The sequence below is a fragment of the Maylandia zebra genome, linkage group LG2, assembly GCF_041146795.1.
Source record: "Maylandia zebra isolate NMK-2024a linkage group LG2, Mzebra_GT3a, whole genome shotgun sequence".
NCBI lineage: Eukaryota > Metazoa > Chordata > Actinopteri > Cichliformes > Cichlidae > Maylandia > Maylandia zebra.
The window spans coordinates 45,832,258-45,843,814 of record NC_135168.1 but is presented as its reverse complement, the minus strand read 5'-3'; the positions used below and the strand labels follow the sequence as shown (position 1 = coordinate 45,843,814).

The 11,557-nt window shown below is 41.6% G+C and overlaps 1 protein-coding gene across 1 annotated transcript; it reads left to right on the top strand.

Moving 5' to 3' along the window:
• The first annotated feature begins 3,072 nt into the window (after positions 1-3,072).
• Positions 3,073-11,557, top strand: sash3 (SAM and SH3 domain containing 3). The gene is made up of 8 exons (XM_004545743.2): positions 3,073-3,294; positions 4,781-4,876; positions 7,016-7,150; positions 7,795-7,930; positions 8,957-9,114; positions 9,560-9,772; positions 9,858-10,002; positions 10,840-11,557. Exons 1-8 carry the CDS (start codon positions 3,238-3,240, stop codon positions 11,097-11,099), a joined length of 1,200 nt encoding a protein of 399 aa, XP_004545800.1. The 5' UTR covers positions 3,073-3,237; the 3' UTR covers positions 11,100-11,557.

The window sequence follows — 11,557 nt, the reverse complement described above, 5'->3', positions numbered from 1 at the left end:
TCGTGGTTCAGCAGCTTAGAGCCGCTCCTGCTGGTAGACTTGGGTTGCTGGGCAACTGTTCTGTCAGCGTGACTTGAAGGTGTGAAGACAAGCGTCGACACTTCGCACCCTGCATCTGCATCTCTGGTCATTAAAAGCACATGACGGAGCCTTTCAAAGACAGAGTCTGATTGCTCTCAGAAAAGGCGTTTTCATCCACTTTGGTGAGCTTGTGGTGAAAAGAAGAGAAGAGGAAGAAAAACTATGCGATCATTGTTCTCTATGATAGAAAGATCTTTTATGTTTACCATGTATTTACTGTTAAACACTCCCATATTAATTTAACACAAGTCTTCCGCTTATCACTACAATCCAAGTAGTGCTGCGTATTTAAGTTGAGGTACATACACACCTGTGGACTTTGATCTCTTAAATCTGACTATGAGTAGTTATTCACCTTCAAATAACCCGACCCTTTAGAAGAGCTCATCTTGGTGTAGTTCCAGACTAACTGTGATTCAGTGAAGGCGTATGCAGATGAAGTTATGTCAGGTTGAGGTGCAGATCTGAGCTACAGCCAAGCGTGGTCTGTAATCTGGAAACACTAAGAGTATAAAAGATGGATGTAGCCACCTCGATGTCACCCACTGCTTATTTATGTCTCTTTTCTAAGAGCATTTCCTTTGTTGCTGTCTTGGTGTTTTGGCTGATCTCAGTGTGGAAACAACCTGCTGTTAGCAAATGAGCATTATAATTTAATGTTTTAGTGAACAAATCTCATCAGTAAGCAGCCTGAATATTTGTAGATTTCACTTGGATTTCTCACTCTTTGAAAAAATGTTGGAAAAAAACTCATAATAGATGGACAGGCTTGTCCATTTTTTTTATGTGTGGAAGTAGAAAGTTGGCACTCAAGAACCAAACCCTAACCCTTGTTAAGGAAGAGAAATAGGGAGTATTTAAAACCAAACCAATTTATTTCTTAATTGTGATTTAACATAACATGATCTTCCATCCATCCATTATGGACCTGCAACCTATCCAGGTGCCACGTGCATCCTTATGTTTGAACATGGTGTTCATTATGGACAAACTGTTATTTGTACAAAAAAAAACTTCACAAAATTCAGGTTCAGATGAAGCAAGCCATTTCTCCAAATCACACCTGTTCTGTCATTGAAGTCTCCCAGTAGGACAATGGAGTCGCCAGATGGAGCATCCCCGAGCACCTGGGCCCCATGGACTAAGGCCTGACCACCAGGCGCTTTCCATCAAGTTCTTGGCTCCAGGCCTATCTCGGGCAGGGTACACAGGTCCCTTGCTCTTCTTGCCTGTCATTGGTCCATTGAATCGCTCGTTGTCTGCCTCCTCACTCAGGACCAATTTACCTTGGGAGACCCTTCAAGGAGGCAAAGGGATCGCTGGGGCACACAAAGCGCTCCACCATGTCACGGTGGTGATTCACAGAGGGGACAACAGCAACATGGCTTTCATTTTGTAAATTATCATCTCCATTGAAGTAACCAGTTCAATCGTTCGTTCCCTTTGGCTTATCCATATCTGCTCAGAGTAAATAAGATGATAAATCAGACTGCACTGCTACCAAATAAGAGAGTCCCATGGTTTCTCTGTCAGATCTGGTTGTCACTTGTTACACTTGGTTACAGAAAAAGCCAAAAAACAGGTGCTGCCCTAGTTCACTGTGGTTGAGCTAATAACTATTACGCTGGAAACCTGCAGGAGCCTGGATTCGATTCTTGGATCATTTCAAAGCTTTTTGATTTTCCCTTTTGCTTTCTGAAATGCTCTTACAAAAATGTCCAAAAAATTATTTAAAAAAGCATCTTCACGTGTCCGTGAGTGTAATCATAACAGCTGCGTCCGTAATAATGTTTTGTTGTTTTCTTTACACAAATTTCATTATGCATGAGTGTTTTTATTTTTTCGTTACGTTAAACATGTGCTAAGAGCTCTTATTTTGTTATCTCTGCAGCACTGTAGTCACCCAAACGTCTGAATGTTTCTGACACTACTATGTGTTAGTTTGCACTGTCCAAATCAGCTGTTGCTTGTTGTTTTCATCCCATTTGAGATCTTTTGCGAGATTGCTTGCCAACCTTTAACCGACTGACAGGAAACTAAAATAGGGCATCCTCTTATCATGTGGTCTCCCCCCCCCCCCCCCCCTCCCTCCAAAATAACAAACTAAACTTGACTTGCATCGTACTTCCCTCTTTACATTTACTGCCAGCCATTTACTTCGCCTTGTCCTGCCAGCTCAGTGCGCACTCACAAGCGCACACATTTCTGAGTCACACAAGTTGTTTTTGTCTCAATGCTCCATTTCTATCCTGTCAGGATGTGTCTGGCCGTTTTTGTTTTAACTCACTTGTCCCATAAACCACTTTGTGAGTAAATATGTGAGTTTTTGGGCAATCTGATCAGCAGTTTGTGATTTTTTGATTTTTTATGGCCTCCTGTAGCTGCAGCTGCAAAGCTGTTACTGAGTTGCTAAATATGTCAGCTCTAGCTGCCTTTCACTTCCACACTAAAACTGAAGCTAAACGACAGACTGCAAAATCAAAACCTTTTATTTGTCCTCAACATCGTGAGCACACAAAGGAGCCTGACAACACAGATGTTAAGATACACAAGAGAAGTTTTTACAGCCAGTAAATTTAACTGCAACTTTTTGCAGAAGTTCAAAGACGGTGCAGGGGTAGTAATGTTGTATAAGTGGCTGCGGGATGTCACTGCAGCTGTGACACTGCAGCAAAAGATCATCAACATCTTTTGCTGATTAATATTCCTCCAGCCAGCTTTTACTTGACTTAACTTTTATCTTTAAAACTTTTTTTAAAGATGATGAGAAACAGGTGATTTTGCACCATTTGATATGTGGTAACAGTCAACAGTGTTGTAATGAAATACTCATTAAGGTTGCATGTATCATGTTCAGTTTTGAGCCACAGAGAGCAAATAGCATGCGCTTGTGAGCAATACTTGTAACAAAACCACGAGTCTCCGTGCAGTCACCAAAAACAGGGTTTGCCTCTTCAGTTTCAGCATGGCCACGTGACTTCCTGCTGGCTTCTGCAGTTCACTCGGCAGCAACACAGCACACAACAGGCTTCCTCAGTTTTTTAATCAGACTCGGGCTGTGACCGCGCAGTCACAGAAATCCTCAGGTGATTAAAGCGGGTCCAACTTTCCCACAGCTTTCTGTCCGGGGAGATCTGAGGATCACAGAGGGACAAGATGTTGAGGCGAAGGCCATCAAATGCCTCAGAGAAGGAGCAGGTGCAGAAGAAGAAGGTGAGTTTTTTTGGTTGCTGTAATTCTTTGTTTTGATGTGTCTGTGCAGCTACACTTAGAAATGCTTATATTAAACAGAAAGTCATAGTTTTTATATTTGTTACTTTTTGTAGACTTTTGTTGCCACACACACTTGTTTGCACTTCGACATCAGCTGTCTTCTTTGTGTGCACATCTTTTCAACACAGGATGTCAGCTTAAGTTAGTTCAGACCTTTGCGGTTAAGCTGAACGCACACGAACACAGACAACACTTGAGGTTCAGCAGCAGCTTTTTGCCTAAAGCAGAATATTTCCTACCTTTTCTAACTACCGTTTTGGCTGCAGCCTCGGTACATTTTTAGAAAAGTAAAGTTCCTCTATTCTGGCAGGGTGAATCATTGCTGCAGATGTAGTTTGAGTCAGAGAAGGCTTTGTGGCTTCTGCTGACTTTGTCTTCAGCTGCTATCAAGATAGTGAACCTCCTACACTTGACACCAGTGCTCTTATTTTCCATCCAGCTCTCCACCCGCGGTCGTTTTCACGCCATGTCATTACACAACTCGCTGCGTTTGTTCTTCTCATGTCACTGCTGCGGTTGTCGGCTTTAATAGAAGATTGATTTAGCTGAAAGGTCTGTGGCTGTTAAATAAAAACTGAGGATGGGAAAAGAAACATTTGCCACCAGAACTTGTCATATTAAATGTCACTGAGGCCCAAGACTGCTGAAGGTTAAGCTTTGGTGGTTAAACTTTACAAGGTAGACCGTAAGCCACCGGTGCTGGCTGGATGTCTGCAATGATTGGCTGGCAGCAGTTGCTAAAGCTTTGCCAGTTTCCTGTGGTTTGAGCAGAGAAAGAAGGATGAGCTGCGATAAGATGTTGCACGGCGGCGTGGTTAAATGGAAAATTAGACAAAAAGTTTCCACAACAGCTACAAGAAAGTCTAAATCTGGAAAATATGCAAAAAAATGAGTCAAATTTGTCTCTTTTGCTCAAAATTACTAGAGCTTTGCCTTTCTGGTGTTTGAACTAAAAAAGAATAAAAAAAAACAATGTTGTTGCGAGGATGAAATCATGTTCTTGTATATATTTTAGCTTTGGTGCTCCTGTCCTTCCCCCAAGGTCTTGTGTATGCCACTTTTGAAAACACGAGCTATTTATTGCAGAAACCCTAATGAATCTAGCCGCACATCATTTCCTTTGTGTTTCCTGCTAAACAGCTGCAATACCTTTGTAAAACCTTATCAGATGCAGCCACATCACCGTGCAGACGTTCAATTAGCCGTGACTTCAACTTCGATAACAGTGTGTGGAGAAACACTGGCACACATTACTTCTAAGAAACCCCTTCTGTTCACAAATTTGAGGAGATAAGATCGTACTGTGTGCACGACCGCAAGTTCAGCATTATCAGTTATTCCACAGAAAACCACTGAACAACTGTGTGATCCTCTTTGCTGTTCATGAGTTCATGATATTTAAGTGCAATGCACATTTTGTTTGCAGCTCACCCTGCAGAGGTCCAGCAGCTTCAAGGATTTCATGAAGCCCAAGCCTACCTCTCCTGTTGTGTCAGAGAAGGAGTTCAGCTTGGAGGAGAATGTAAGTTTCTTCCCTGGGATTTGCCCAAAACAAGCAAAATATACAAAACATTAGTTTATAAAAGTAAAAATACCTATTTTATCTCTTCTTTTAACTTCCTGAATAGCAGTTCCTCCAGATATTTTGTTACATTGTTCCTCGTCTCTCGTACTGTGGCCTTCTCTAAATAACGCATCCACCACAGGTCAAGTGGAAGCTTTTTTTCAGTTATGACTGTTACAGAAGTGCCCAGTTGGTGCTTCCTGATTTACACGTGTGAACAAATGATAACACTTTTAAAATTAACAGAATATATTAATAATTTCCCAGCAACATTCAGGTTACTGAGTGGAAGTTAGAGAGAAATGATTACAGAGGAAGTAAGAATGAGAAGCATTGCACAGAGCCCCAGATGACAACAGCATGCAGACAGGATGTCCTCCGGTCTAGTCAAGCAGAGAGCCTCTCCGTCCGAAAATCATAAATGGTATTCCCCCGAAGAGTGTATCCATTTAAATTTGGCCTTATTATTTTTCATTTACGTCAACTCTGAGCTTAAAACTTTCTGCTGAGAATTCATCTGTTACACCCCTGTCAGCGGTCTCTGCAGACGTGGGTTTGCCATTGTCATTGTGGTTACTGAATGTTTACACTGCCAATAAACGGCAGCGTTTCTTCATGATAGTGTTTCATTAAGAATAAGTGCACGACAAGCTTTGAGGGCTTCTCCAGGGCCAAATTATTTCATATTTGTACCAAAATTGGCTTCAAATCAAGACATTTCTCACTGAATATGAGGGAATGGAGCTAAATGGACAAACTTGTGGTTAGTTTGCAAATCTAGTATTGATTTTTAAATCAGGGAAGCCAAGCTTGACCCCCCAAAATTCTGTTAATATCAGCTGACTAAAGTGTTGTATAGGTTATGCCAAATACAAAGATAATTACCAATCAGCACATCACTAATAAATACACTAAAGTCTGCAAAAATATCAAAACATCATCAAATAAACAATAATACAAATAAATAAGACCGCATGATAAAACCCAGGAAACCTGCTCAACTACTACACGACTCAACTTTGAGCGTGGATCTAGAAACTTCTAAAAGCAGCTGGTTTACAGACCAGGTTAAGTAGGATGGCACAAAACCACTCGGGCTCATGAAAGCAAATAGTAAAATTTTAAACTGGATCCTGCAATGGACTAGGAGCCAGTGCAGGGAGGCCAGTACAGGTGTGATGTGATCGCACTGTTTCTTTCCTGAGAAACGACGAGCTTCTGTGTTTTGTACACCCTGCAGGTGATAAAGTAACGATTGGTGAAGAAATAGAAATAATTACAACAGTTTAATCAGGAGGTAATGTGGACAGATGGTAGACTTCATTGAAAAAAGCTTGTCTTAATACGACATGCTTCAAAACTACACCTGAGTAGCAGAACCAAAACAGAAACCTGTGGGTATTATTAGTAGAAGGTTATGGTGGTTGAACGTGACCACTAACCAGGTGGGTGCTGTTAGGAATTCTCTGCTGCTGCTCTTCATAACTCACCTGACAAATCTATTTTACCTACAGCAATTTAAGGATAAAACTGCATCTGTTGTCTTGATGTATTCTGTCTATTTGGCACTCTTTTTAATACTTAATGTTAAGTTTTTGGGCTACAGCTCTTGACTAATTCACAAGCGCCCACTGTTGCTTTTTAGGATCTGCATGATACTAATAATCACTGTGATTAAGCTATGTGCCAGTCTCTGCTGTTAACTACCTCAAAAGCCTGAAAACTACATTTTTAGATGTCAGTAATAAGCACGCAATTTCACACAGTTTGTCTGCAGATGGAGTCTGGTAACACTCTCTAAAACTGTGCTTTCAAGCACCACAGTAGAGCGCTTGTGTGTCTGTGTGTTCGTGCTACAGAGAGACAGAGAAATACTTTGTGGATGGCAGTAACATGTGCGCACGCAAACCCCATTACCACAAACGCTCTTCTTAGTCTGTGAGAAAATTTTTATGACCTGGCTTCCATGCCACCGAGGAAATTCATGTCAGTGGCTTAGATTTGAATTTTTTTTTACTACTCTCAACCTTAATTCCAGTGACTTTAAATAACACTGAAAACTCATCTGGTGGTTTTCCCTTTTCTCCTTTTCTCCAGGTAGCAGATGGTGTGACTGCAGAGGAAGCAGTGAAAAGTGGCAGCAAACTGGGGAAGAAGTGGCGCAATGTCATTTCACGCACCATGACCCGCAAAACGTCCAAGATGGTGCAGAAGGCTTTAGCTGAAGAAGGGGTAAAGACTGTTTAAGTTTCACAAAGTAATCCAAAGGTTAACACGTGATGCATACCTAAAAAAAAAAAAAAAAAAGGAAAAAAAAAGTTCACACTACTACAAACTTGAATCTGTCTCCACCTTGTGGAGAAATCCATGTACTGCAGAGGGGTTTATTCTTTTACCTTGCACAAAAACTTGCATGCAACGTTTTCTAGATTTAACTAAAATACAGCATACTGCAGAATTTAATGTTACAGTTCAGCCAGTGCTGTGCACTCTTCTTGTAATCAAGTATTTTAGATTTGTGGGGATGCTGATGTTTGGGTAAAGAGCCTGAATAAACCCTCTTCCACTGCTTCTGCTTTTTCATGTCTATCTCCTACCAAAGTTTGGTATAATGCTCACTCAGTTCAGAGCTCTAAATTTAGCAGACTGCCACCAATCTGTCATTTAAAAATTAATGTCTGTTAGCACAAAGACAAGCCAGACCGTGTTTTTAAAGAAGAATTCACTTTTCTGCAAATCAATGACAGATGCCCAAAAGTATTTTCCAAGGTAATGAAACAAGTTTGAGACAAAGATAATGAGACACTTCTTTGACTTTTTTATTATGTATGGGAGGTAAATGTGAACTGACCTCTGACCTGCACTGTTGTCCCCAGGGGGAGAGTGGTGAAGAGCTGTCTCCTGTCCCTTCCGACTGGCTTCCAGATCTGAGTGCAGGCCAGAGGACGTCGGTGTGCTCCACAGGCTCGGAGGACACCATGCCCAGCCCCATCAGCCGCCAGCTCTCTGGCAGTAAGTGTGAAAAAAAATCACTACTTCAGGCTGTGTGAGAGGAACAGGAGGTCCGACTACACAGATGTGACAGACTGCGTGTGGCCCAAGGATACACTGAATACTTTTTTAGGGTGATATTAATTTTCTTTTAACAGCAAGACAATAATTATAATGATAAACTAGATTCTTGACTATCGAATTCTTTAAAGGAAGGATTTTTACTCAAGTAAAAACAGGAAAGGCTCTCCTCCCCTAAAAGTGTATTTTAATTTTAGATTTAAAGGAGGTCACTGACTCAGTCGACCTGATTTCCTCGGTCAGATGCATAGAGAGTCTTCGGCATTATAGCTGTTAAAACAGTGTTAAAATGTTAGACCAGGCTTAACTTTGCTGTTGGAGTAATTTAACAGAGGTAGAAAAGTTTCCCAAACAGGTGCTACTCAATCCCAAAGCTAAACTAAATTGTGAGTGCCACCGCTTTTCTTAATTTACACAATTTAAGGGATTTCATAATTACTTAACAAGCAAACGATGCCTAGTTTGATCCCAAGAGGCGAACCCAATCCTTATGAGGTTGCGTTAGGAAGGGTATAAAAAATCTGCCAAATCAAACATGCGGAGCTACCCGCTGTGGCAAAACCACAGGGAGCGACTGAAAGTAGCAAGTTGATAATTTTACAGATGACTGAGAAGGGAAGTTTTCCCAGTAAAATGTTCTTGTAACTGTTCAAGTCTTCAAAAGGCCGTGTTTCCCACTGGAGGAAAAGTGCTTTGACTTAATTATCCAGCATTCATAGTTAATAAGTCCAACCTAATATTATATATTTATGTTACAAATGCTATTTAGAGGTCTGACATCTTTGTAAAATGCCATACTACTTTAATAAAAGCCTGAAAACCCCTTTTATATTGTATAAAGGCCCAGTGTCCCATCAGCATGATTCCTGGAGTCATACAGGGATGTTTACAGTGTGTTTAAACCTCTGGGGCAGAGGCGAAGGCCTCAGGATGAATCTGACCCAGCTTCTTATCTGTCCTCCTCAGACAGCGACAGACAGAGCCTGGACAGTGGATATAGCCAGAGGGACAGCATGCGACTGGAGGAGAACGGCATTGCTTACAACGGCCCATTCTGCGGCCGCGCTGTGGTCCACACCGACTTCACCCCCAGCCCCTACGATGTGGATTCGCTAAAACTCCAAGTGAGTCTCGGAGGGGGGAGTCTTCCTCACTGGCTGCGATTTGGCCTCGTTTGCTGTCTCACTGAGGCGTCCTCCAGGGAGCTTGTTAGCTGTGTAAAAGAAGACCGGTCATTTTGATTATCATCCGTGAAGGAAGAGTTTAATCTACAAGACCCTCCATTACTGGTTACCCCCTTTGATAAAATATCATTTCAGTGCAGTTTATACAATGATGTGTGATCAGAAAAGTCTGCTTGACGGGGTTCTTAAAATATTTATAAACTCATATTTTCAAAGCTTTTACACTGGTGATCATTATCTTAAATCACTGGATAGATTTTTGATCAGATATTGAGCGAAACTTTGAGATGATCGTAGACTTTAATTTAAACTCATAATTCTGTCTTTTGTGAGTTTCTTTTATCTCCTGTCAGGCTGCCAGTATTAATGCTCTCTCTTTTCATAGAAAGGGGACATCATCCACATCATCGAGAAGCCCCCCGTGGGCACCTGGACCGGGAAGCTCAACAACAAGGTGGGCTCCTTTAAGTTCATTTATGTGAACCTCCTGCCCGACGAAAGCCCCCCGACCAGGAGGAAACGCTGCAGCAGAAAAGCCAACCGAGCCAAATCCAAACCCAAATCCCTGGAGGAAGTCCTGGACAGCATCGGCCTGATGGTGAGGGAAACTGCAGAGCAACTGTTGCGATGGTCACCTCTGTCTGATCGCAGAGATGTAAACCTTATTCTCTCTCATGTTGCAGGAGCTGAGTTCTTTGCTGTCCATGCATGGTTTCCAGACTCTGGAGGACTTTGCAGGGCTGAAGGAGTCTCACCTGAATGAGCTGAACATCACAGACCCAGAGCAGCGCTCCAAGATCCTGAACGCCACTGAGCTGTTGAGAGACTGTAAGTTTATACACTGTGATGCTGCAAAGCTCATAATATCTAATCAAAGGATGCTGATTTCAGGAGCACTTTGTCATTTTTTTATGCTTCAACTACACAATCAGGTGCACTTCATGGCTCACGTTGTGTTATCAGTGCTTCGTCTTAATATCTTGGCTCATCTTTGCTGCAGAAGGACAGTTTGTGAATTTAAACTTTCTTTAAAATTCACTCAAAACCATTTCATATGAATCAGTATCTACTTCCCCAAAACCGCAATAACCTTTATTTGTATTATTTTGACCACAGTGATGACTGTCCATGATTCCTTACTATTAGAGTTGTTGCTCATTGAAACCACTGAAAGTAATTTAACCTGCAGCATATTAATTTATTTTCATACATACTACAATAACTTTGGTGAGATGTGAACGGATGGAAGTGATTATCTGTGCTGAGAAACCTGCAAGTGTTTCTTGAATCTGCAGCTGTTTGAGCATTAAATACTAGTAGTTTTGTCTCTTTTTTTAGCCATCTGACCCACAGATTTACTGTTTTGGTTCACTCTGCTGTCCCACCGTATTTATGCACTAACACAGCAGCAAATAACAGTCAGCTGCCTGCATGTAGTGGATTTCCCTCAGGAGGTTTGAGAGAACATAAACAACGCTGAACAGGAGTGAGCTAGGGTTTAGATTCACCAGGTGGACACAAAGTGACTCCGGATGAATGATTGTGTTGTTCCTTTACTGCTGGATGCTGAGCGAGATGAAAGGACCTGTCAGAGTTCAGGAAGAATAAAAAGGATTGGCGTAAACCTCTATATATTAAACTGTGATTGTTTTTGTGCTTGTGTAGCTGAAGAAGAGTCAGAGCCAGAAGAGGAGGAGGGGGAGAAGGAGAAGGAGGAAACATCTGGGGAGGACGCCAAGGAGCCGCGGGATTCGGGTTGTTTTGAGAGCTCAGAGAATCTTGAGAGTGTACGCGAGGAGCCAAAGATGGAGGAAGAGGTAGAGAACCATGAGCCGGAGTCCGAGCAGCCACAAGAGAGCCAGACGGAGCAGCTGGAGAATGTGCAGGAGCAGCTGGAGGGGCTGACAGTGGACGAAGGATCCTGAGACGTGATGGACAACTTGTCAAACTTCTCTTACTCCTGGTCCTCTGGGTTTCTGTGGATGCAGATTTAATCCCACTGAAATATCTCTTCATGGTAGAAGAGCAGACTGTATGAACACAATAGTCACATAGCCATGGACTGTTGAGCAAGTGGCACAGTTTTGGTTGTTTCATCTGTCCTAGCTGGACACATTATTTTAAATGAATGTTTTTTTGTATTGTGTTGTTTGATTTATAAAGTTGTTTGTCATCATTTATCATAATGTATCTGAGCGTAATGGTACATATTAAAACCATTTTCATGGGACGTAGTCTCTGAGACTACGTCTAAGAATGTAAAATACTTAAATGTAACTTGAATACAACTGCTGCAAGTTATAATGTATATTACAGCAGTTTTTTCATGCTATTAGGATGCAGTGTTGTAAATATAAAAAAATTAAAGAAAATTTGTCATCAA